This window comes from Equus asinus, chromosome 5, assembly GCF_041296235.1.
Source record: "Equus asinus isolate D_3611 breed Donkey chromosome 5, EquAss-T2T_v2, whole genome shotgun sequence".
Classification (NCBI taxonomy): Eukaryota; Metazoa; Chordata; class Mammalia; order Perissodactyla; family Equidae; genus Equus; species Equus asinus.
Genome location: NC_091794.1, coordinates 82,015,996 through 82,042,315, shown reverse-complemented (window position 1 = coordinate 82,042,315; position 26,320 = coordinate 82,015,996). Strand labels below are relative to the sequence as shown.

Below are 26,320 nucleotides of genomic sequence, written 5' to 3'. Positions count from 1 at the left end.
CCAGACCTTGGCTTCTCTGAACCACGAAGGGGAGGCAGCCCTCTCTGCCTTCACCTGGTGGCATGAGGATCAGGGGCCATAGGCACAGCCTTTCGGGGACTGGGAAAAGGCTGGGCAAGTGGCAGGGGACTCCTTGGAGAGCTGACCTTCTTCTAAGCGGGCTCTGGAAGGGGGTTCTTGGGGGTGCAGAGCAGCTACGCCCATCAGACCTCAAAGGAGCCTGTCCTCCTGTCCTCACTTGCCCTGAGTGAGCCGGGACAGCTGGCACCGAGCACTGGGGAAGCGGGCTGTGGCGGGCCCTGACAGCTCAGCAGTGGCAGCAGCGGAGGTGGCAGTGGCCTCAGCGGCAGGGGCTATTCTGAGAGCTGGGAGGGGCTGGGGAGCTGAGACTGGAGGAGGGAAGCAGCCGGGGAGGAGACAGTCCTGAGAGGGTGAGGGAGTGTCCCTGCGGCCCGGGGAGGGTGTCTGCCAAGGGCTGTGTGCGTTGGGAGAGCTGCGTGGTGCATGCTCTTCACTGGGAGGGGATGGACTGCACAGGTACTGAGGCGCGGACTGGGATTGTCTGGGTGGACATGTACAAGTTTTGTGATCCAAGTACGAGTCAAATGAGGAAAGCTCACGTCTGTAAGTGAGCGAGCAAGCGAGCATGCGTGCACTGGAATGCGAGTGTGTTTAAGGGCATGGGGAGGTGCCTGTGTGTCGAAGGGGGAGGAATGCAAGGGTAGGCAAGTGGGGGCTTGTTTGTGAGCAGGAATGAATGTGGGAGTGGTAGGAGGGTGAATGGGAGCTTGAGAGCAAGCGCGGGGGAGGGGTGGGGGCCTGGGAGACCTGGGGGGAGGTGTGGGTCTGTGTAATTGGGATGCAAGTGTAAGGGACATGTGCAAATGTGCATGTGAGGGAGCCAGTGCTTGTGAGTGGATGCAAGTGTATGCATGGTGAGAGCAGGTGGGACCGTGTGAGCTGGGACAAGCGGCAAGGAAAGATATGTAGGATCATCAACATTAACAGTAATAAAAACAGCTAGCATTGACTGAGCACTTACTCTGAGCCTGGCACTGACATTCGTGATCTTATCGAATTCTTCAAATATCCGAGGAAGTTAGTGTTCTGATGGTACTCACTTATAGATTAGGAAATAGTGGCTTTGAGGATTTAATTAACTTGCCCATACTCTTAATCACTATGTTATACTGCCTCATAATGGATGCGTGAGCAGTGGCCAAGTTGTGAGTAAAGAAGGATGAGTGTCAGTGTGCATGGCAGGTGTGAGTTTGAGCATGTGGGGAGGGCAGGGGGCTGTGTGTGCCAGACGTGGGTCCCAGAGGAGAGTCCTGGCAGCAGCTGTGGACACTGGGCAGGGCAGGGGCCCGAGCAGAGCCTGAGTCAGCCTCTAGGGCGTCTCTGCCAACCTGGCTTCCCGGTCCCGCAGTGGCAGCGTGTGCCAGGGTCCCCAGCGAAGGGTCCTCTCCGCTCTGGTCTGGCCCCCGGCAGGCCCCCATCTCACAGAGCAGGCTGGGCCAGGGCTGAAGACTGGCAAGTGGCCTGCTCGGCCTCCAGGATACCTGAGTGAGCAGCGCCCAGTGTGGGCTCCCCAGGCAGGGAGGGCATATGAGAACTGTGGGTGGGAGGGGGTCCAGCAGTGATTTCAGGCCCCTCGTGGCTCTAAACAGAACCACCTGGTGGGTGTGTGTGTATGGGGAGGGGGCAGCCAGCGGTTCCATGCCCACCCTTGCCTTTGGGATGTGACTCAGTCAGATGCCACTCCAGGCATTTGCAAGCTGGGCCTGCTCCCACACTGGGGGATGAGGGGGGCCCCCCTAGCCCCACTCCCACCCTCACCCTTGGCCCTGCTCCTCAACTAGGGACCTAAGTTGGAAGGAAGGAATTTTTGAGAGGGCTGTCTCATGGCCTGGGCCCAGCCCTCCCACTGCTCAGAGAACTCTGCAAGTCGCAGCCTCCAGCCTCCCCAGGAGTGTGGTACTACCGGCTGGTGAGCTTGGGATTCTAGTCCTGGCCATGCCATCTGTGCAAGTCACCTCCCCACTCTGGGCCTCAGTTTCCCTATTGGGAACAAAGAAATATTGTACTAAAGGGAAATAAGGTGTTGCTGGCAGAGCAGCAAGTGGTGTGGGCAAGCGAGGAACAGAGACGAGTGTTGGGAGTTGGGGTTGGGGAAGGTGTCAGGGGTGAGCTGACATTTGAGCTGCGCTTTGAGGAATGGGAGAATCTCTGATGAGGGCCTTGAGGTGGGGGAAGGGCATTCTGGGCAGAGGGGATACCCTGAGCAAAGGCTGGCAGGTGGAGTGGTAGCTGGAAACCTAGCCTAGGGCTCTGTGGGATGAGGTCATGGGCTGCCCAACTTCTCAGCCAGCCTCTCCCTTCTGAGGCCATTGATACCCGATTAGCATCTGCCTCCTCTGCTAGCCTGTGTGGTAGCGACCTCACCTGTCTGTCACTGCTCTCCCCACAGTGGCACGAAGAGTGCCTGGTGCATCAGAGGTGCTCAATAAATACCTGTTAAATGAATGAGAAACTTCCCTCCAAACAGGATGAACTTTGGGGCCAGAGCTTCTTCCAACGGCCCCTGCCAGAGCCTCCCACAGCCTCTAAAAGAGTGGTTTGCAGAGTGTGGTCCAGGTGCATCACCTGGGAACTTGTTAGAAATGCAGAGTCTGGAGCCCCAACCCAGACTTACAGGGCTGAGGCCCAGCAATATCTTTAACAAGCTCTCCAGGCTGATTCTGCTACACGTCAAACTTTGAGAACCCAGGCTCTGAAACTATGTTCGCAGGCACCCTAAGAGCCCATGAAGAACCCATCTGCAGAAGGAGAAGCTAGAATTGTTGCAAAGCCTAGTCCCGAACCCGGGTATTCTTGACCCTTTCCCTTTCCCCAGCCCAGTCCAGGGCACAAAGGAGAGCTTGATCATCCTCCCCATCAGGTTGCCAAGACGGAAACGCCAAGGGTCTAGAAACGGGGCGGGGCACTCCGCCTGCGAGTAGAAGGCGGGGCCAAGTGCCCTGAGCCCCGCCCCATCCCCGTTGCCCCGGGAAACCCCGGGTTGTAACAATAACCCGCTGACGCGCTGCTGGGAGGGATCCTGCCGAGTCCGTGGGCGGGATAGCCCTGCTGCGGACCAACGGGAGCGCTCGGGCCCCGCCCCCGCGCCCCCCACCCCCAGCGCCGAGCAGGGGGCGGGGTCGCGCCCGCCGCTCCTCCCCTGCCCCGTAGGCGGCGCTATTGCGCACAGGGGCTGCGGCGGGGTCGCCCCGAGCCGGGAGCCCCGCGCCTCCACCCCGAGCCGCGGGCGGGGCACTCGGGCAGGCCGAGGATTCCGCGGCTGCGGGCGGGCACGCCCCGCCCCCTCCCGCGCCGGGCCCGCCCTCTCCCCGTCCCCCGCCCGTCCGGAGGTGCAGCCGGCGCTGAGCGCGGCAGGCGCGGGAGCGGGCGCTGGAGCCGGAGCGGCGGCGGCGGCGGCATTCACGGGGCGGCGGCGGCGGCGCGGGCTCCGGCACGGGCTCGGGCTCCGGCATGGTGCAGTCCGGCCTCGTCCCGGGAGAGCGGGGCCCGCGCGCGGGGCCGGCGCCGGGGGAGCGGCGGCAGCGACGGTGGCGGCGGTGGCTGCAGGCGCAGGCAGGCGGCAGGTGCTAGAAGCCGGGCTGGGCGAGGTGTGTGCCCGCTGGGCTCCGGGGCCGCCGCCTCCTCGCTGCCCTGATCTTTCCCTCCCTTTGGGCTTCCCAGCGCGTCCAGCCCCCTGTCTCCGCGCCCCAGCCCATGGCGCCCCGCGGTTGAGCCGGCGCCGCCAGGGACCCCTCCCGCGGGCCTCCCCGGGGCGCGCAGATCCCGGAGCCGCCCGCCCACCCTCCGCGGAGCCTCCCTCCTCTCCTCGCCCGAGCCGGGCGGGACCATGGCTGCGAAGCTGCGAGCGCATCAGGTGGACGTGGACCCGGACTTCGCGCCGCAGAGCCGGCCGCGCTCGTGTACCTGGCCCCTGCCGCAGCCCGACTTGGCCGGCGACGAGGACGGAGCGCTGGGTTCAGGGTTGGCTGAGGGCGCCGAGGACTGTGGGCCGGAGCGCCGGGCGACGGCCCCGGCGATGGCCCCAGCGCCGCCGCTGGGCGCGGAGGTCGGACCGCTGCGGAAAGCGAAGAGCTCCCGGCGGAACGCGTGGGGGAACCTGTCCTACGCCGACCTCATCACCAAAGCCATCGAGAGCGCCCCGGACAAGCGGCTCACGCTCTCGCAGATCTACGACTGGATGGTCCGTTACGTGCCCTACTTCAAGGATAAAGGCGACAGCAACAGCTCGGCCGGCTGGAAGGTGGGGGCGTCTAGCTGTGGAGGGGGCTGGGGTCGCGGGCTGGGGCTTCCAGGGGCTGCTAGGTGCGTCCAGGCTCCGGACAGACGGGCGGTCAGGAGGGAGACCCTGGGGCACCCCCAGGGGTCATGGAGTGTGTGCCTAGGGCGTTGGGTCGGCCGGCAGACAGGCGGGGGCGTGCTGGGAGCAGCTGTGTGCGTGCCCTGGATGCGGGGTGGGAGGTCTGGTGAGGTGACAAGGGACTGCCACTTTGAGGCACTCCCGAGGAGCACCCCACCCCGACCTTGGGAGCATAGCTGAGGAACCTATTCCCAGGCCTCGGACACAGGGCCGCTCTTGTCCCCGGGACTCTGCTTTGAGCTACTCTTGTACCCTCTCCATCAAGGCACCCTCCTTAAACAGCTACAGTAATGACTTGGGGCTAGTGGTTTTTTCCCCCCAGATCTTTCCTACTGCCCTCCCTGGAGCTGGCCCTAGGGTGAGGGGTGCCACCCTGGGCCCACAGTTCTTCCTGTGGTGCCAGGAGTTCACCCTAGGGCACCAACCAGCCTTGGGGGGGAATGGGTCAGGTGACCTGGGATCTGAGTTCTCCATGGGGCAGCTGCTGCCCCCTTGCCTGGACCAGCATGGTGGGCTGGTGATGACCTCCGCTGGTGTAAGGGCAGCCTATTGAGGGCTGGGGATCTCTCCCTGCCCAGCTCAGGCTGTCAGTCTTCCACTTCCTGGCTTTCTGAGCCCAGATGCATTTGGCAGTGGGGGGAGGGGCAGGGGCACCCCAGGGAGGCCTCCCTTCCAGGGAGTGGAAAGGGGGGAGCCATCTTGGGAGGGGACAGGGGCTTGACTGGATTGTGGCCTCCAGACCCTCCTCTGGCCATCTTGTTGGGGAATGGGTATGGTCAATGCCTTTGGGAGAGAGGAGTTTGGGGTGGGGGGCTCTGTGCCTAGGGCCTGTGAGCTGTCAGGCTCCCTATGGGAGACGGGGTCTCTGCAAAGGAGTCATGCCTCCATGGAGGGAGGGGGCTGTGCCTGGTGGTGGCTGCAGACAGGGTCAGAGGAAGGAGGCGTGCCAGTGGAGGAGGGGAGGCTTGTGGACATGGGCAGCTCTACATGCCCAGAGGTTGCTTTTTAGGGGCCACGGGGTGCTCTGACCTGGGAGCCCAGGGTCTCAGGCTCCGTGCTGGCAGCTTCTCTGTCTCTCTGTGGCCTCTAGGGGCTGGAGGCACAGGCTGGAGGAGCAGACGTGAGTTTCCTTCCCCATCCTCTTTCTGGTCCCCTTGGGCTCAGCGCCCACCAGAACATTTATTCCTCCCAACTGGGTCCTGCTCTTGGGCCTTGCTCCCTCCTCCCTCCCTGCTCCCCATGCACTGTCCCACCTTTCACTTCTCCCTGTGGATATAATCCCTGTCCTCAAGGACACAGAGTTCAGATGCCTCTTCCAGGAAGCCTTCCATAACCCTTTTTAGCTAGCTCAGGACTCCCTCTTCTGTGGCCTTCTGCCTGCCTGCATAGGTCTCATTTCCCTTCCCCACCCTGCCTTTGGAAGACAGTGGCAGTGTTGGAGCAATCTCTGTGCCCACAGCACCCAGCGTAGAGCCTGGCACCGAGGAGCCACCCGTGCATGTCTGGTGAATGAGTGAAAAAATGGGTGGATGGTGTGGAGGATGCTGAGGCCAGGGAGGGTACTGTGGGCCAGGGTAAGCCAGGAGGGCTTCCTGCAGGAGGTGGAGCTCCAGCTGGGCTGATGGATTAGGGATGATGGGGGAAGATGGCAAGAGGGGACGTGAGGCTGGAAGCTGGGCGAGAACTGTAGTTCATTGAGGGTTTCAGGGCCAAGCCCTGTGCCAGACACCTTCAGGCATTGATGCCAGGTGTCTCTTTTGATGCTGTCACCAGTCCCTGAGGAGGGTTTTACTGTCACCATTTACAGAACTGGGCACTGAGGTGCCGAGTGGAGGAGTGAACTGCGCAAGGTTACACAGTCAGTAGATGGGAAAGCTGGACTCCAGTCCAGGTGTGTGTCCCTCCCAGGCCCCGCAGAGCCTCCGGAATAGTATTCTGCTGGCACTGGCCATGGGAGGGGGACACTGGGGCAGGTCTGAATCCTGGAACGTGGTTGGAATTGTGCTTGGAGATAGTTTAGTCCCATGCGTTCATTTCTCAGACCGTGAGACTGAGGCCCCAGAAGGGGGTGGGCCTCTTCTCAGGTCATCCGCGAGCCACAAGCGGCAGGTCCTGGATGATGGCCCAGGTCTCCCGCCTGCCCACTGGATGCGGTTTCCACTGCGCCACGCTGCTGGGGACACACTGGTCCTCCCTGTGCCTGGGCTCAGGAAGGAAGGAGCCCTGGAAGGCTCGTCCTGGGCTGGGGCATGGTAGAGGGAGCCTCAGGCTGGGGCTCCTGACCTGGGCCCTGGCAGAGACCACCCAGGCCCTGGAGGAGGGCTGTCCGGAGGGGCCTCTGGCCTTTCCCATCTCATCTTCTCCGTGGCTGTCCCCCTTCTACCCCACCTCATCCAGCTCCCCAGGGAGCCTCCTTCTCCTTATTCTGCCCCCCCCCCCCCCCCCCCCCCCGCTACCTATTCCTCCATTCCCAGTCAGTCCCCCAAGCAGCCTGGTGGGGGGGCCATGCCCCACTCCCAGCCAACCTCTGGTTAGCAGGGGCTGTGTGACACCTCAGGTGCCAGGGCTGGGGCCCAGGCCCATTGTTCCTTCCTTCCTCCCATCCCCCACATAAGTGTTGCACTTGAACCCCAGGGGTGTACCACACCCTGTGTTAGGTGGAGTGGGGGGACCAAAGGGGAAGGCACTGGACCTGACTTCAGGACACACCAGAGCTCAGCCAGTTCCACACGCAGGCCCTGTGTTTTACAGGCAGGAAGGGCCGGGTTGGGGGCTGTACGAAAGGTGGGCTAGAACCCTGGGGAGCCAGGCAGGCCCTCACAGAAGGTGACACTTGATCTGAGCTGCCTTCATTGGGGGGTTAGAATTTGGGAGGGTCTTCCAGGGCATGTTGACTGCACGTGCAAAGGCAAGGAGGTGGAATTGTACGTGTTGGGTTTGGGAGACGGTGGGGCGTGCCAGGCTGGAGCCGACGGCTGGTAGGGATGGCAGGGAGGTGGCATGGGAAAGGCAGAGTGGGCCAGGTCAGGAGGGGCCGATGTGCCTCCTTTGCCCTGTGGTCCCACCTGTGGTGTGCTGCGGAGAGGAACTGGAGGAGGCAGGACCAGCAGCAGGCACAGGACACCCCACGGGCTGCAGCCTGAGGAGAGGCCAGGCTTGGTGCTAGGATCTCCACCCGAGAGGCTGGTAGTGTTCCCCTCAGGGCAGAGGGTCTCCAGGCCTGGGACAGGGCCTGGACAGGAGCTCCCCATCCCTTTGCAGTGTCCCAGAAGTGTGGGTATCCCCCATCCAGGTAGAGCCTCCCACTTCCTCTCAGAGGCGCCTGACCCCCCTTCCCTAGCGCTGGACTCCTCCCGGAAGCCTTCCAGGCTGCTCCGGGTCCTGGCGCTCCTTCCACTTAGTGCCCCTGGAGTTGTTCTGCCTGCTTTTGTGTTTCCTGGCTGCCAGCTCCCCTGGGAGCTCCCAGGCCAGGCCTGGGCACCTCCCATTCCTCTCCCCAGGCCTGGTGGGGGAGGAGTGCAGTGGATGGGGACTTCCCTTCTCCCTCAGGGCTGGAACAGGCTAGCTGCTGGGGGGTGGGATCGGGAGGGGTGGCGCTACCCCCATCTTGCCAGGCTGGCCAGTAGGTCCTAGGTGGGATGGAGCCTAGCAGGAGGGCCTGATCTGAGAGGCCAGGAGGAGGGTCCTGCTGCCGCCGGGCTGAGCGGGCTGAGCGGTGGTTGTGAGTGCGGAGGGCTCCCCCTCTCGTCCTCCCCCCAGCCTGCTCCAGGAGGGCTCCCTCCTCCTCCTTTGTCCTCCGGGGATCCCCAGCCCCAAGGGCTGGTGGGGGTGCGGGAGGAGGCGGTGTGAGCCCGGGTTGGGGGTGTCCTCACCCCCCGCACTGCATGAGCGGGGCGCTGGCAGCTGCCCGCCTCCTGGGCACGAGCCCGTGCCAGCCGCTCCTGGCACAGTTGCTGGCACGCCCGGCAGACTCCCACGGCCACCTGCTCACACCCACCCACGAGCGCTGGCGCGCTGCGGGCCCTTCCGGCTTCGCGGGCCTCCCGGCGCCCCTCCTCCGCTGCTGTGCTCTGGAGCCCCCACCCCAGGCCTCTGCGCACCCGGGCCCCCTCGCTCCCACCACCCACCGCCCTGCCCCCTCCCCGTGCAACTCGGGGAGCTCAGGAGGTGGGGCCTCGGGAGGCCCCTGGGGTAGCTGTGCTGCGGTGGCGGGGGAGGGGGGAGACCAGGAGGCAGGCAGACAGACAGACCGACAGACAGGGTGAGGGCCCCGCCTGCCACCTGGCGCCGCTCCAGCGGGACGATGGCGGGCAGCGCCGTGCCAGGCGGTAATTGCAGACAGACTAATTTAAAGAGATGAGACGGTTATTTTTAACTCGTGTTAAGGTAATGAACGGCGCGGGGGGTTTGCGGGTTCGAAAGTTCAGCACCCCCAGCCCCCACTTTCTGCGGGTTGGGGCCCCCTTCTGTGCGCACCCTGAGGACTCCAGCTGCAAGACTGACTGGCTTGGGGGGCCGCTGCCAGACAGGAGGGAGGGCTGGGAAAGAGACGCCCACTAGCCCAGGGCACATCCCATCAAGTCCTGGCCACCGTCCTTCCAGGTGGGTATTAGCATCCCCGTTTCCCAGGTGGAGAAGTGACTTGCCCTGGGGTCACATCCCTAGAAAGTAGCAGGCCTGGGAGTTGAACCCCTTTATGACCCCCATACTCAAGCTTTTTCTAGACTATGGGGGCTGGAGGGGGCATCTTGTGTTTGGGTTTGAAAGCCCACCTTCTCCTGTCTTTGAGTGGTAGCTGGTGGTGGCCACCACATGGGGTCCTGGGGCCTTGGAAGCCCCTCTGTCTGTGTCCTGTGAGGGGAGGGCGTGGTCATGGACTCCGTGTATGGATGTGAGCCCCTGGGATATGGGTGCACCAGCTATAGCAGTGGGAGCCCTCTTGGCACCTCACTGTCTCCCTTACCTCGTGGCTGACTCACCAGCACCCTTTCCCTGTTTGCAGCCTCTGGGCCTGCCTCCTAACTTGGGGGTGGTACCTGGGAAGCAGGTACACACTGGTGCCCACTCCTTCCACCTCCGAATCAGACTTTGGGTCTCTAGGGGAACCACGCTTCCTTCCTCAGCTCAATCCCTTCTCACACACTCCCAGTGACAGGGACTGCCCATTGTATTGCTAGATGGGTCTTAAAGTTGTGAAGACTTCCTTCCTTCTTCTGCAGTGGCCCATCGCCCTGGAGCATGGCTCAGGGTGTCCTCGTTCAGCTCTTTGGGGTCAGTTGGAGTTATGGAGTTGGGAGTGGGTGAGGGGGTGGACTGAGCACCTGTAGGAACTTGAGCCAGGTGTGTGGATTCTGGGCCTCAGTATTCTCCTGGGTGTCCAAAGGGCCTTCACTGGGTCTCTGGTCCTTTTGGCGCTGTGACTGACAGACGCTCTGGTTCTAGGAACCAGGAGGGGTTAGTTGGCACCGAGGGCACAAAATACCAATAGGACTTCTCACGGGAGGAAGTATGTGAGCGCAGGTGTGGATGGACTTGAACTTGGGACTCCTGCTCGGAGATGCCTCCCTGCCCCTGGCAGTACCCAGGTGGCAGATGTACTCTGGGCACAATGAAGGGAGTGCAGGTTGGCCCCCAGAGCCGGCAGATGGGGGGGTGCAGGGTGTTGGGTGGGCATTAACTGAGGCTCTGAGGCCTGGGTAGGGCGCTCAGGGGGACAGCTGGATCTGGAGTGCCCCCCTTCCTCCTGGCACCATGGTTACCATGGAAACCAACTCCTGTTTGGGAGGGTTTGGCTGTTTGCTGCCATTCCCCACCCCCCAACCCATATGTGGAGGTGGGAGGGGGGCCAGGTGGCATGTGGGGGAGGGGCCTCCCACACCCTCCCCCCAGGGCCTCCCTCTTTGCAGAGAAACATCTCTGGTCTCTAAGGGGGGGTGCCTCTTGTGGGAAGGGGAACACAAATTAAGAGAGTTAACGTCTGGGTGTTAGGCAGTCAGTTGGGCATTTCACATAAATGCTCTCGTTTCATCCTCCCTGGGTCCTGCCAGCTGTGTGTTAATAGCCCCATTTTGCAGTTGAGGAAATGGAGGCCAAGAAAGATGAAGTCACTTGGCCAAGGCAGCATAGCTGGGATGAGGCTCAGCCTGGATTTAGACACAGACTTGTCTGTTTCTACCATGTTTCACCATCTCCCAGTGCTGGTGCCGTCTCAGCCCCACATGCCTGCCAGCCCTTCTGCTCCAAGGCTCGCTCATGCTCCAGAACCCTCTGGGGCTCCTCCGTTCCCCTGGGAGCCAACCAAGCCCAAACTACTCTATTTGGACCCCTGGGCCCTCTGCTGGCCTTGTCCAGACCTTGCCTTCCCTCCCGCTATCCTTCCTGCCTCTGATCTCAGGCCACCCTCACATTGCCGCCTTTACACCTGCCACTGGAGTTCTCAACACACACCCACTGCCATTGTCACGTGCTCACAAGGCAGCTACCGATTCATGGACTGATCCCTTGGGACACTCCTCCGAAACTAGGCGGGGTGCTTGAGTGGTTTGAACAAAGACCCGCCTCCCAGGTGATTCTGGAACCCACTGCGTCCCCCTGAGAATTCCTGCCTTAAATCCTTAGTTGTTGGCAAACCTGGCTGATGATCAGAGTCACCCAGAAGCTTTGAGGTAATACAGGTTTCCAGTCCCCATCTCACACCATCTCTAGCAGGCTCTCAGTGGGGGGGCCGTGGAACCTATATTTTAACAGATCTGTCTAGTGACAGGTCTTATTCTGAAGCAATGCCTTAGATGGTGGTTCCCGGGTTCCTGCTTCTCCCTCCTTTCTTCTGCCCTGGTGTGGACCAGCTTCTCCTCCAAGCAGGCTGTCCAGGGTGAGCCCACTCCTCTCCTCCTCACTTTTTCTGGGTCCTCCAGAGAACTGAACCCCATGCAGTCAGCCCGAAGGGCCTGACCCCCCATCTCCAACACGTTCGCTCATCCGTCATGTCTTAGCAGTTGCACTGTATAGAACATGGATGGAGAGAATGCAGCGAGCAGCCAGGGCCGATGCACTGTGCCACTCAGAGCTTTGGCTGCAGGAGGCGGGGCCAGGGTTGGTGTGAATACTCAGGAGGTCTCTCTGGACCCAGAAAGGTGAGGAAACTGAGCAGCGCAGCGCCTGCTCTCTGAGAGCTCCCCATCTGGTGGAGGGGACGAGAGCATGTGTACCACGCGGTGCTGTTCCTACAGGAGCCAGTCCAGTGGGCTCAGCATGACACTCAAGGCCTTGGCTACCTGGCCCCAGTGAGCTCTCCAGCCACATCACTCACCAGCTTCTGGCCCTTGCTGTAGCCACAGTGAACTCTTCCAGCTCAGGATTCAATTGCCTTGTGCCATTACGTACATGCTTTCCTTTAATTCTCACAGCAACACTGTGAGGCTGGTCCTGTTACTGTCCCCATTTTGCAGATGAGGAAACTAAGGCAGAGAATTAAAGTGGCTTTCGTAGTATCCCACTGTAAGAGACAGAAAGGAAACTCCCCAGGGCCCACTCCTCCCTAGCCCATTGCTCTGGCTAGGACATTCCAAACTGGCCTCCCCCTCCACCCCTGTCCAGGCCCCTGTCATTGCCTCTCTGCTCTCCCTAGGAGTTTGGCCCTGGGGCTTCCAGCCTGGGGGATGGCTCTGGGGTTGCTGGCTCCTTTTCTCAGACAGAGAGCTCCCTGAGGACAGGGCCTGACCAGCCTGATGTTGTCCATACCCCACCCTCCCCATCTGCAGGCGCCAAGGTTGATGGCAGCTTCCTTCCTCTGCTCCTACAGCCACCCGGCACCGACTGTGCAGTGCTGCTCAGGGGCGCTGGACTGGCTGCCTGACTTTGAGGTGTCCACGGGTGAAGCTGGGGAGAGAAGATGAGGACTCCCGATTTTGATTCAGGATAAAGACTGCCCGGGGTCATGATGGAGGGCCAGATAATGAGCCATAGGTGTTTGGAGGTGGGGGAGGGGAACCAGGTAAAGGAGGTCCAACCCTCAGGCCTCTTTAGGAGCCGGGCAGGGTCTGGCTGTGTTGGCCAGAGCCCAGTAGGACTTGAGGCTGGAGAAGCAAGCCAAGGCCTGATGGTTAGTGGCCTTGAATGCCAAGCTGGGCAGCTGGCACTCCAAGCTGTGGGGGATGGGGAATGACCCTGGCAGAATAATCACTTGTGGATGGTGTGGCAGGTGGATGAGGGGAGAGACGGGCTCCAGCACCCAGTGTGGGCCTGGGACTGGGGTCTGGGGAGAAGATGAGCCTGAGGGGGATGGAGCCCAAAGAGTCCAAGATGCCAGGCCTGACGTGCCATTCAGTACCCTTCAGTGCCTCGAGGATCTTGGAGGTGAGGCGCAGAGGTGTGCTTAGGGGTCTTGGAGGCCGGAGGGAGGAGCTGACCGGAGCTCCGTCACTCACCCTCTATGTGGCCTTGGGCAACTGAGCCTCAGTTTCCTCCTCCACAAAATGGGATAATAATAGGACTTATGCCCAAGTTGTATTGTGAGAAATACAGGAGGGATACATGTAAAGTCTCCAAGAAATCGGCAAATATCACGACTGTTATCCATTGCTCTGTGACAGAAAGGACCCCCCTCCCACTGCTGTGTCGAGTGGGGGGCCCTGGGCCCTGATCCCTGAGGGACACTGACTTGTGCATGTTGGGGGAGTGGTGTCCTTTCTCTAATGCCTTCTTTTCTGTCCCAAAGGTGTCAGATATTCAGGATGTCCAAGCTTCGTCCTGCCCTTAGGTTGACCCACTACTTTCTAGCCTCCAGAGCCTTCCCCATGGCCTTGGGAGGGAAGCGGGCAGGTTTGAGGCTCTGTATTTTTACAGATAAAGGCAATGATTTGCTCAAGGTCACCCTTGAACCCAGGGCTCTTGTCCCGGGATGCCTGCTCCTCTTTGCCCACTTCAAGGCTGTGTGACCTTGGGCACAGCCCTTCCCTCTCTGGCTGAGTCCAATCTCGAGATCTGAATTCCCCTCCCCCAACACTCTGGGAAGCTGTGATGCCTCCTCCACCCCTCATGTCCCCTCCCCCTGTCCTCAGCTGGCCTTGCCTCCTCTGTAACCTGAGCTCGGGCTGTGGGGGAAGGGGCTTGCCCTCTGCCAGAGGCACCTGCCAGCTGAGCAGATGTGAGGGGATGGAGCCCTAACCGCCCCCCCAAGGGGATCTCCGACTCTTGGCCCAGCAGGCCTGGGCTGGGGCAGGCAGTGGTCAGCACACCTAGCCCGGGCCTCTGGCCTCTGCACCCAGAACTTACCCTGAGCACTTGTTCATTTTCAGCGGACATTCATGCTCCAACATGTCCTGCAAGGACCTCTCAGTATCAGAAGACAGATGGCAGATGACGGCTGCTGCCCCGGTCTGGGTGGGCTGCCCTGGGCTTCTGGAGCCCCTTGGCGTGGGGACAGAGGGCCAAGGGCGGCCCCTGGGGGCGAGGCCGGTGTCTGTGCGGGTGGCCGTGCCCCTGGGAGAGCAGATGGTTCTCTTGGCACCATGCCTATTCCTCCTCTTTTCCCCTTAGGAGCCAGCCTGCAGGGCTGGGGCACAGCTGCTGGGCCCTCCCCAGAGCCAGGCCCAGGGCAGGGCTGGGTGAGGTCACCGCAGCTGCTCCCAGGGCCTGGGGCAGGGGTGTGGGGAGGTGCTGCATGCAGAGGGAGGGAGGGATGGAGGGATGGAGGGGGCTCAGACTGAATGGACACAGGGAGAAGCCTGAATGGCTTTGCATTCCGGGATCCCCTTTAATCCTGGATGAAGGAGGAAAGAGTGTGGAGGGGTTGCTAAGCCAGTGTGGACAGCCCCCACCCCCACCCCAGGCCCACTCTGGAGCTTCTGCCTGGCATGGGCCCCTCCCTAGAGGCATCTCAGGGTGGGAGGAAAAGTGAGGGAGGGCCCTGGGTGTGAATTCCTGCACCGCTGCTTACAACACCCATGTGACCTCGGGCAGGTCAGTTTGTCTCTTGGAGCCTCAGTTGCTCATCTCTAAAACAAGGATGATGAACCAGCTCAGAGGGTTGTCACAAAGACTCAATAGGATTTTAATCGCTGAGTGCCAGCACGGTGCATTGCACCTGGTGAATGTTCAGTAAATGGTCGTTTCTTTCCTTTGCTAAATTCTCCTGAGGAGCCAGGAAGTGCTGAGGAAAGGAAGGGAGGTGGCAGAGGCCACAGGAACGGGAGGGAGGGGAAACCAGGAGGGAGGAGGCGAGGCCTGGGGCTCCGGCCTGAGGTTTTGCTGGACAGAAACTGCGCAGAACTGCCAGGCCTGAGTGGTTCGTGGCTGCTGAGAGCTCCATCCTATGTGTGGACTTACTGTGAGCCAGACATTGCCCCAGAAAGTTCAAGTGGGGAGGCCGACTCATACACAATTATACTCCAGTTTGCAGTTAGATTTCTGCAGGAGCACTGAGGTGGGAGCAGCTATTCTTGGAGCTTGTGGAGGCGACTAGGAAGATGCCACAGAGCAGGTCTTGATGGAGCTGCAGGAACTGGTCAAGCAGAGAGAGGGAAGGGCAAAGGGACCAGAATGTGCAAAGGCATGGAGGTGTGAGGCATCCAGGGTGTCTGGAGCCCCCGATGGGCTTAAGGGAATGGAGGTGATGAGGCTGGAGAGCATCAGAGGGCTCTTGAATAGCAGTCTGGAGTTGGACCCAATCCCGGGGGGATGAGGAGCCATGGGCTTTTGAGGGGCGGAGCTTGAGCTTCTGCTGCTGGTGTGTGGGCTCTGCTGTCTCTGGGGTGGCCGTGGGGGATGCTAGGGCCTGTCCTTTGACCTCATGCCTTGCTTTGGACATTTGATTCCTCCTGGCCCCTGGCTGCCCACTTCTGTTCCACCGCTGACCCCAAGCCCACTCACCTGTTGACACCTGTGGTCCTGATGCCCCCACCTGCCCTTCTACCCCTCCTCCACTACAGACCCTACTGCCAAGGATTTGCACATGGCCTCAGGCCCCAGAGGTCATCCAGGTCACCCCTTCTGCCAGGAAGCCTGCCTGGACTGAGCGCCAGCCACAGCTTCATCTCAGGCAGCAGAGCAAGTGACCCCCAGAGAGTCTGTGGCTCTGTCTGAGACACATGTGTGTTCCTGGGTCAGACTGGGGCCGCACAGTGGGGTGGGGGGCAAGGCTTGGGACAGGAGCTACTCCTGGGGCTCTGAGACAGGGAGGGGATGAGGTTCTTGCCATGTGGGATCTCATCCGTGGATGTTGGGATTGTTACCCTCTTTTACAGGGGAGGCCCAAGGTCACATGGGTGAAGTTGGGATTCCAACCCTTGCCCTTGACCTTTCTTCCTGCAGGAAGGGTGGGAAGGAAGGAGGCAGAGAGGAAATGGGAGTCACGGTGGGGATGGAGCGCTCACTCAGCCCCACAGGTGGTGTCTGCTCAGGGAAGCATTAAAGGGAGGAGCTGGGTCATCACCCCCTCTGGTAGGCAGGGTCGGCTTCCTGAGGGGAGGGGCTGGGCTGAAGCTTGGACAGTGATGGTACCTGGAGAGGTGTCCATACCTGGCTTCGGGCTTGGATGGATGGACACAAGACCCAGGACTGAACTGGGTGGGTCCTGGAACCCCCAGGTGCCAGGGAGGCCAGGTGGTAGCACAGGGCTCGTGGTGGGTGGGGGGCGCAAGACTCGGGTCTCCTGTTTCTGATGAAAGCGAAGAACCTTGGGCTTGAGAACCAAGGCAAGGATGGCCCCTGAGGTGGGCAGCAGGGCAGTGTCCCCCGTCACACTGGGGGTGAGGATGGGAAGAGCCCTGCCTTTGGAATCCAACAGCCCTGAGACCCAGACCTGGCTCCATCACTTCCCAGCTTCGTGGCCTCGGGAGTCATTTAATCTGCCTGAGGCTCAGTTTCCCTCCTTGGTAAAATAGCACCACCTCTTTGCAGGATGGTTATCAGGATTAGAGGAAGAACTGCATCAAAGACCCTAGCCTGGGTCTGGCATGTCGTAGGCGGTGCCCTTCTCCTGCCTCGGGATTGGAAGCACGTGGCAGTGGTGTGCTGGAGCTGGCTTCCGCGGGCTCACGAGAGCCGATCGGGCACACTTCTTCCCGTTCTGCACTCAGTAACGTCATGCTGGCAGCTTAAAATTGGCTATGATGGGAGTATCCATGCCACAGAAATCAGCCAAAGCTACAAATCAAATCCTGGAAAGCTGGAGGAAATCCATCCTGTGGGCCCTCTTTAGCCCTAGAGGGGACAAAACAGGAGACAGGGCAATGCTGGAGCGCTGGCTGGGCCAGGCAACCTAGGACTCAGTCCATGGGCCTTTTTGGGCCTGGGGGGGACTGGACATAGTGACAGCACCAGGCAGCTCTCTGTAGGCAGGGGACAGCAAATGGTGGAACCCCTTTTCTCTCCATCCTCCCCCCTCCCCACTCAGAAATCTGGTGGGCTCTGGCTGGAAAAGTAAGATTGGATGAGGCTGAGCTATCAGAGAATGAAGCTGTGCTGGGAGGAGAAATGAGGTTGTAGTGGAAGATAAACGAGGTTGTACTGTCAGGGAATGAGGTGGTACTTGGAGGCAAGGTGAGGCTGCATTATTAGATAAATGAGGTTGTACTGTCAGGGGATGAAGTGTACTTGTAGGAGAGATGACGTCCTGCTGGATCAGTCGGGTCACACTGTCAGAGAACACAGCCACACCACAGGAGGAAGGAGAGCCTTCGACTCGGAGGATAAATGAGGGTGTCCTGCTGGATAAATGAGGGGGCCCATCAGGTGAATGGAGTGCTGTTAGCAGATGAGGTTGTACTTGCTGGATAAATGGGACTGGTGTGCTGGATAAATGGGGTTGTGCTGTCAGAGGAATGCATTACTGCTCGTGGGCGAAGGGTGTCCTGGGAATAGATGAGGTTGTCCTGCTGGATAGATGAGCTCCTGCCACCAAATGGATCAGACCCTGTCCATGAGGGAGGCACCGTCAGCAAGGACAAGGTTCTTCTGTTCCCAGTGGGACTCCTGGAGTGTCTTCTGGCGCAGGTGGTACAGGCTGTGAGAAACCTTGGCCCCAGCAAGCCCTGGGCTACTCAAGTCTATCTGGGCATCAGGGTGGGGGCTGCACTGTGCACCTTGTGGGGCCTTCTTCACCTCTCGTGGGAGCCCTTACTCCTCTCTGCGGTTCCCTCTGTGGGTCACACTGTTCCTGATTTCCTCCACCCCGTGCTTGTCTTTCCTTGTATGTTCCCTTCTCTCAGCCCAGTCTGGAGGAGCTTGTATCATGTGCCAGCTACTCTGCCTAGTCTCCTGAATTCTCCCTGTGACACAGTATTCCCCCTTTACTCTCTCTCATTCATTCATCTGACATTTATTAAATGCCTAGTATGTATCAAACACAGAGGGTACAGTAAAAACCGGACAAAAATCACTCATGAAATAGGGAAACCAGACAATAAATAATATAGAATATAAATTGTATATTTATATATAACACTTATTAGTTTATATATATAAATTAAATATTCATTTAGAAAGCGATAATTGCTTTAGAAAAATTTAGAGCAAGGTAAGGGGGCCAAGAAATGGCAGGGAAGAGGAGCACTTGTTACAAGAGTGGTCAGGGTGGGCCTTGCTGCAAAAGGTGACATCTGAAGAAAGACCTGAAAGAGACGAGAGATGGATGTATCTGGTTCTGGGAGCACGGTGTTTCTCTGAGACAGGGGCCCCAAGGCGGGACGCTGCCTGGCAGGGTTGAGGAGCAGGAGGGAGGGATCCAGCAGGACCGTGTTAGGGGAGGAGTCTGAGAGGTCGTGGAGGGGCTGTGGGCTGCGTCAAGGCCTCCCGTCTTTACTCAGAGTGAGATGGGGGCATCAGAGGCTTGTGGGCAGCACTGGACGGGATGGGGGTTATCGGAAGGACCCCTCTGGCTGGCATCTGCGTGGAGGAGGGCTGCAGGGGAGCAGGGTGGCTATATGAGGAAATGGAGGTTCAAAGCATCGTGCCCCAGGGTCGCACTGCTTGTGGGTATTGGAGCCCAAACTGGAATCCAGATCCAACCCCAGAGCCCATGCGCTTTGCCCTGTGCCAGCCTCCCCTCCCTGGTGGGTGAGGCCCCAGAGGCTGGCCTCCCTGGCCCAGGTTCTGAAAGAGAGGGAGATGGGCATGGAATGTATCCCACTCTCCCTTCCCTCTGCCCCCTGATGGTCTCCTGAGGCCCTGAATTAGGGAGGTCTGTCTCCCCTGGGAACCTGCCCCGGGCCTGCATGGAGGTATGGGAGATGTGAGGCCCCAGAAGCCTGGTCCAGCTCTGGGCACCAGGGGAGCCCAGGCATGCCGGGGCCGTGGCTGTGGTGGCAGGTTGCTAGGTGACTCCGAGAGGGAGCCCTGGTTACTGCTGCCCTGGCAGAGGCGGCTCCCTCCTCGGCCTCCCTCACCGCCTCTGTGGCCTCTGGCCTCCCAGGAGGCCTCGTGGGTGAGTTGTGATCGGCGCTTGCCACTGGATCTTGGCCAGGAGCTCTGATTGGTACCAGGTGGCTGGGCCCTGAGGAGCCAGACGGGGCTGCAGGGCCTGGGCTTCCCTCCTGGGGCACAGCCGTGGTGCACACCTGGTGCAGAGCCTGGCCTCGGCAGTCAGGGCCTAGGTCCTTGCGCAGCTCTGGGCCACCTCCCCGGGTGACCCTGGGCAAGGTATGGCCCCCCCCAGGCCTCAACTGCGCCATCCATCTGGCCAGCAGAATCCCTCCCCAGGGGCCTGGTTTTCTGTGAGAATGCAAGGGAGGGGGCTGAGCAGGCAGGGCCCCAGGTGCCCCGGGTGCCCCCACCCCCACTCCCCGAGGGCCTCAGTGTGCAACACTCAGGTTTTGTGTTAGATTCCATTTACTCAAAGAGTTCCAGTACTTTAAAAAAAAGTTTGAAAACTTCTGGACTAGATGATTCTAAGAACTTTCAGTATCAAATCGAAAAGGTCCCCAGAGTACAGTTGGCCCATCTCATCAGTTTCCCAGTAGGGAAACTGAGGCTGGAGAGAAGGAGGGACTTGCTCCAGGTCAGCCTTGGTGGCGTGGGTAAAGCCTCAGGCTGGGGCTCGGGAGGCTTGGGCCGGAATCCCTGCTCTACCACCAGGTCCTGGTGACCTTGGGCAAGACCTTTCTTCTTTCCAGGTTGGACCAGCCGTGGTTTCAGCTGGGGCTCAAGCTCCCAGGGGTACCTGGCTGGACAGGGAACAGAGCAGGGAAGGACGCAAACCTTCAGAGGCTTGGAACATGTGCTCTTGGTAAACAGAATCTAAAACATTATTTTTATATTCAGAAAATCTGGACGTATTAGGAATTACAATGCAAAATCCCCTTGAACTCTAAAAACAAAGCACAAGTCTTATAGGAAATTTTGACCTTGCAACGTGCCCCCAGTCTTCCTATGCTACCAGCTTCTAGAGAGAGTTTACATGGAAAGTTTGAGAAGCACTGGAGTACTGGCTTCCTAAGATTCTTTGGAAATTCTCTGACTCCTTTCTCTCTCCCCTGGTGGAATGCGATGTCCTTTAGACTCATGGGTGAGATTAACTGAAATCAATACCTGGCTCTGCCACTTAAAACTGTGTGACCTTGGCAACTTACTTAACCTCTCTGAGCCTCACTCTCCTCATCCTGAGATAGGGATCCCAATCCCTGACTTGTATGGAGTTTGACAGAACGACTACGTGAGATAAAGTACTTATAACGCTTATAGGTCTGAACAGGCAGGTTCTGAGCAGATGCTGGTACCTGGCAATGTCCCTCCTTCCTTCTCCCCCGACCCCCAGCACTCAGAACCAGGCTGGCACATAGTGACATTGATAAACAGGTGTTGCCGTACTGACCTCCAGCTGCAGAAGCTGGGAGGTGGAGCTTTTGGTGAGCCAGAGAGTTCCACAGGGGAAGAGAACCAAGGCCTCCAGGCCCCTGAACACAGGTGTGGGGGAGGGGCTGGGGCGCCAGGTGCAGGGGCAGGAGTGGGAAGGGGGTATCTACTTGAGAGAGCACCACTCTCTAGGGGTCCAGCTCCCCTCCTCTCAGGGCCCCAGGAGAAGCCAGGCAGGGCAACTCTGGGAGGGGCGTTGGAGCCCCAGCTGTTACCTCCAAAGACCAGAAAGTGCTCGAGATAGGGAGCCTGGGGCCCTGAAGAGTCAGGGCGGTACCTGGAGCTGGAGGCGAGGGGTGGGAGCGAACCCTGGGCAGCAGGAAGGACTCCTCCTCCTGGAGACTGGTGGGAGGGAGGCCGGGGGCGGGAGAGCCCTCACGGATCAGTGCTTACTGGGCTCAGTGGATTAATGAGTTAAGAGCAGGTCCGTGAGCTGGGCAGATCTGGATGGAGTGGTACCTGGCATTGCAGCCTGTGGGACCATGGGCAAGTCACATCACGCCCCTGGGCCTCTGCTCCCTGGTCCATGAGACATGGTAATGCCGGCTTTCCAGGGTTGTTAGTGCCCAGCACAGTCATGCTCAGGATGGTATTAAGGAGGTAGAGACAGAGCAGGTCTGTTGTGTGACCTAAGAGGCAAGGTCCTCTGGCCAGAGTGAGGGATTGAACCAACGTTGATGAGCACCTGGTGGGTTCACCAAGCGCTCACCCACACACATTATCTCAGGCAGTGACCTAACAGCCTTCTAAGTGCTTACTCAATGTGGCCCATTTTTTTCAGACGACTTCACTGAGGCTCACAGAGGTTGAGCCAACAGCCCATGGTCACATAGCTAGGTGGCTGAACAGAGCCAGGCATCCTGCCCGGCCCTTCTGACACCCAAGCCCATGCTGTTTGCACAGCAGTTGCTGAGCCAGGAGGTCAAGGACACCAGGTGGGAGGCCCAGCAGAAGTTCTGTTCCTCCAGGTTCCTGAGGGGAGCCAGGCCAGTGGAGCTGTGGGCTCCCCTGCCTTCTTGGCAAAAGCAGGCAGCGACAGGGGCATCACTAGAGACTGGCACAGCAGACATTCAGAAGGGGATACGCAGGGGTGGCAAAGGGGAAGCCCAGGGAGGTATGGAGGGACAGCAGAAAGGGCCACGTAGCGTTGGGCAAGCCACGTCACCTCCTGAGGCTTGGTCTTCTCGTCTGTAAAGGGGGATTGTGCCACCTGCTTTGTGGGGATCTTGTGAAGGTTCCACCGAAGGGGCTGTGAGGGCAGAACTCCTCTGCTCCAGGTGGGTCAGGAGGGGAGGGTGGGCTGTGGCCGAAAGGGCAGGCTGGAGAGCTGGGCTGGCCTGACGGTGGGCACCAAGCAGAGGTGGGGTCTGAGGTCTCCATGGCCAGAGGATGTGCTTTGAGGGGCTTGCTGGGATCCAAGGCCTCTGTGGAGTTCCCGGGAGCTCAGAGGAGTTGGGGGAAATCTCTGAAAAGTCTCGGGCCTATACCCACCTTGGGGACCCCAGCCTATTCCGCCTTCCCTGGCCAGGCCCCGCCAGCAAAGGGTTAACAGCCTTCTCTACCTGCAGTTGCATTTTAAAGACACGAAATTAAAGCAGGTAATTTATTCTCCCCACACACGAAAGAGCAATTAGTTCTAAACAGGGCTTAATCAGTCACCGCGAGATTGATTTCTGGAGCCCTGGGTTTTCGGGCTCCTGGCGCCATGCCAGGCTGGGGAGGGAGGGGGGCAGACAAATGAGCCGCGGCGGCAGGAGCCCTTACATAATCTGCTGGGGGCCTGGCAGGCTGGCTAGCTATGGGCGGGGCGGGGCAGGGCGGGGCGGGGCTGGGGAGACGGGTCCTGCTCCCCTGCTGCAGGCCCCTTAAGAGTCGCCCTCAGGTTCTGCGATGCTTCCGGAAAGGCCAGGCCCAAAGCTCGGGCCCCACCCTCTGGGCATTGCCTGTGGGGGGCGGGGCAGAGGATGGGTGTTCCGGGTTTGTCCCACTTGGTACTAACACCTGTTCCCCCAACCTCTTTATCCCCTTCCCCTTTCTGGCTCTTTCCTTTCTCTTATCCTCTCGCCTCTTTCCCTATTCCTTCCCGTCCCCCCTTTCCTCATGGCCTCCTCACTTCCCACTCCCCCACCCACGTCCTTGTCTCCGGCCACAGAACTCCATCCGGCACAACCTGTCGCTGCACACCCGTTTCATCCGCGTGCAGAACGAAGGCACTGGCAAGAGCTCGTGGTGGATGCTGAACCCCGAGGGCGGCAAGACGGGCAAGACCCCGCGGCGCAGGGCCGTGTCCATGGACAACGGGGCCAAGTTCCTGCGCATCAAGGGCAAGGCGAGCAAGAAGAAGCAGCTGCAGGCACCTGAGCGGAGCCCCGACCATAGTCCCCCGGGCGCAGCAGCCCCGGGGCCCTTGCCTGCAGCGGCCAAGTGGGCCACCAGCCCGGCCTCGCACGCCAGCGACGACTACGAGGCGTGGGCCGATTTCCGCGGCGGCGGGAGACCCCTGCTCGGGGAGGCGGCTGAATTGGAGGACGACGAGGCCCTGGAGGCCCTGGCGCCGTCCTCGCCGCTCATGTACCCGAGCCCGGCGAGCGCGCTGTCACCCGCGCTGGGTGCGCGTTGCCCCGGGGAGTTGCCCCGCCTGGCCGAGCTGGGGGGCCCGCTGGGGTTGCACGGCGGCGGCGGCGCGGGGCTGCCCGAGGGCCTGCTGGACGGCGCGCAGGACGCGTACGGGCCACGGGCCCGCGCCGGGACGCCCGCCTACTTCGGGGGCTGCAAGGGCGGCGCCTACGGCGGGGGCGGGGGCTTCGGGCCGCCGGCGCTGGGCGCGCTGCGCCGCCTGCCCATGCAGACCATCCAGGAGAACAAGCAGGCCAGCTTCGCGCCGGCCGCCGCGCCCTTCCGGCCCGGGGCGCTGCCCGCGCTGCTGCCGCCGCCGCCGCCGCCCGCGCCCAGGCCCGGCCCGGTGCTGGGCGCGCCCGGGGAGCTGGCGCTGGCGGGCGCGGCAGCCGCCTACCCCGGCAAGGGGGCGGCCCCGTACGCGCCGCCGGTGCCCTCGCGCAGTGCCTTAGCCCACCCCATCAGCCTTATGACGCTGCCCGGCGAGGCGGGCGCCCCGGGCCTGGCGCCGCCGGGCCACGCGGCCGCCTTCGGGGCCCCGCCCGGCGGCCTCCTGCTGGACGCGCTGCCCGGGCCGTATGCGGCCGCTGCCGCCGGGCCGCTGGGTGCCGCGCCCGACCGCTTCCCGGCAGACCTGGACCTCGACATGTTCAGCGGGAGCCTCGAGTGCGACGTCGAGTCCATCATCCTCAACGACTTCATGGATAGCGACGAAATGGACTTCAACTTCGACTCGGCCCTGCCTCCGCCGCCGCCCGGCCTGGCCGGGGCCCCGCCCCCCAATCAGAGCTGGGTACCGGGCTGAGGGCCGCCTCCCGCGCCCTGGGTGCCGGCCCCGCCCCCGAGGGGCCTGTGTCTTCCCATCCTGATCCCCGGATCCCCACCCCCGACTCCAGCTCCACGGGAGGATCCAGGAGGCAGCCCCAGCCCAGCTAGAGACATCCCTCCGAAGCTGACCGCCGAGGGAAGTGGTGGGGAGGGGCTGGGGCACCCCGCCACTCCTGCCCAAACTCCTGAGACCCACTCCTCCTCCTCCCTGGGCAGGAAGCCTGGGAGTGGAGGCTGAATTCCGGGCTGGGTGGAATGCGGAGGAGCAAGCGGCCGCGCCGGTCTGGGAAGCCAACCTGGAGATGGGGCGGGGGTCTCCGAATCTTCAGTTTCGTTTGCGGGGCCCTCACCATGACGAATTGCCCACCCCAAACTGCGCTCTAGTTCCCAAGTGACACTTTCCCACTGGTCTTAGCCTCACCCACCCCAAGCCAGCAATCCCCTCCCGAAAACACTCACACCTACCTACTGGCTGTTCCCCTTGAGCTGTCCGCCTTCAGCCCTACACCATCCTTCCACCCCCACCCCCACAGTTCAGCGCCTCTCGCGCATCCCTGCCGGCCCTAGCTTCTCCCCTTTTCTGTCGGAGTCAATTCCGTTTTCCAACCTCCCCATCACCCCCCAGTGCTGGTCTCAGCCTCTCCAGAGAGCCAGCAACCGACGACCCTTTCTCCGTGCCAGTCCTGGCTCCTCTCTCCCGTATTTATAAGCGTCCTGTCGGGGCGGGCTGTGGGCGCGGCGTCCCCGGCGCATATCGTAGGCAGTGTACCGTGGCCGTGCCGTCAGCGTGTGCGTGTGCGTGTGTGCCGTGTCGAGGCCGTGTAGAGTGCATTGTACAGCATATTTTCATGAATAAAATTGTTTTAAATATTTCCCGCGCCTTTGGTTAGGAGGGGGCGTGGCGGCGGCGGCGGATCATTGGTAGAGATCGTGGGGGCGGGGGTGTCCCAGTGCCTGAGCCCCTATTGGGGCTTTGTGTCTGAGGATGTGTCAGCATTCACTCATGTCTGTCTGCTCAACACATTGGTGAAGCGCCTACTGAGTTCCGGACTCTGGACGGGTGCCTGTGTGGAGCTCTGCACCTGTTTCCGTGAACGTGTGCCTGCAGGAAGTTCCTGGTTTGGGGAGATTCTGTCCTGAGGAAGCCTCAGAGATTGGAAGAGAAGGCAGAGATATTTACTGAGAACCTATTAGTGTCAGGTTCTGTATTAAGTACCATTTTTGTTCCTGATGTACAGATGATCAGAGAGGGAAAATGGCTTGGGAAGGCAGGGTGGGAGTGGAAAGGAGGCCTTGAAGGCGCCAGAATTCTATTTGGATCCATTCCCGGTGGTTTACCAGCTGTGTGACCATGGGCATGTTTTCAACCTCTGTAGCCTTGCTTTCCTAGAATAGATCACAGGATAGTAGTACCCATCGCACGGATTTCTCCTGAGCAGTAACCGGGAAAAGGTATGTAATGTGCTCAGCAGAGGTCCTGCCCTCGTTCATTCACTCATCCACGGGAGGTTTAGTGAGCACCTGTTATGTGCCAGGTCTTGTACCAAGCACTGGGGCTGCCACAGAGAACATCACAGGCACAACTCTGCCCTCAAGGAACTTAGAGGTTTGAGGGGGACACAGATGAGTAAACGGGTGATTATAGGTAAGAGCTGGAATGAATGGAGGAGCCAGGGGGCTGTTGTGGAAATGAATGACACGCTGCACCCATCCCAGGCTTGAGGAGTCAGGGAAAGTGCCTGGAGGGGTTGCTGCCTCAGCTGAGCCTTGAAGGGTGAGTTGGCCTTGGGAGGGGGAGGGATTCAGACAGAGGAACTGCAAGTTCAGAGGCCCCGAGTCAAGGGATCGTGTGGGTTCCAGAACTAAAGGCAGTTTAGTGTGGTCAAAACTCAGAGACAGAAAGGTTACTGATGACATGAAGGCAAATGGGCTGGAGGGGGCAACAGCGAGAGAGGGCCAGTGGCCAGACCAGAGGTGCTGGTGGTGACTCAAACCATGAGGGGGTGGGGAGGGCAGTGGGGTTGGAGGGGAAAGGATGAGGTCACATATAGTTTGGATGTGGGGTCACTGGGACTTGGTTTTGGATCGGACATGGGGGATGAGGGAGAAGGAAGAGTCAGTGATGCCTGGTTTCCAGTTGGGCACCTGGGAACATCGTGGCAGGAGGAACCCTGGGGAAGATGGTGTGCTCAGTCTCAGACAGGCTCAGTTTGAGTTAGGTACCATGGGAACCATTGGGCTTGGGGAGGGATGTTCGGGAGCATGTATACTGTGTGAATGGCATTCCCTGGCACTGGGCGACATGGTAGCCTGGAGATGTCCAGCTGGATAGTGGGGTCAGGAGCCCAGGAAGGTGTCTGGGCTGGAGAGAGTCAGAGAACCAAGGGCGCAGAGGCTGTCAGGGAGATATTGGGAGTGGCCTGGGGGGGTGGTGCAGAATGGGAAGAGCAGGGGACCCAGGTCTGCTTGGATGGACACCTTAAAACACCTTGGCACTGGACGAGGAACCCACTGGTTGAGACGAGCAGCCAGCGGGAGAGGAGGAGGAAAACCAGGAATCTGGAATCTGTGGAATCTGTGGAAAGAGCG

At 60.4% G+C, this 26,320-nt stretch overlaps 1 protein-coding gene across 1 annotated transcript; it reads left to right on the top strand.

Annotated features, from left to right (window-relative positions):
- Positions 1-1,592: 1,592 nt before the first annotated feature.
- Positions 1,593-24,603, top strand: FOXO6 (forkhead box O6). Its single transcript, XM_044770510.2, has 2 exons — positions 1,593-4,321; positions 22,440-24,603. Exons 1-2 carry the CDS (start codon positions 3,908-3,910, stop codon positions 23,706-23,708), a joined length of 1,683 nt encoding a protein of 560 aa, XP_044626445.2. The 5' UTR covers positions 1,593-3,907; the 3' UTR covers positions 23,709-24,603.
- The last annotated feature ends 1,717 nt before the right edge of the window (positions 24,604-26,320 follow it).

Excerpts from the sequence above, each read along its gene's own strand:
- FOXO6 (XM_044770510.2), top strand. The coding sequence starts at position 3,908 with ATGGCTGCGAAGCTGCGAGCGCATCAGGTGGACGTGGACCCGGACTTC. Across the intron at positions 4,322-22,439 it reads ACAGCTCGGCCGGCTGGAAG|AACTCCATCCGGCACAACCT; the intron begins GTGGGGGCGTCT and ends CTCCGGCCACAG.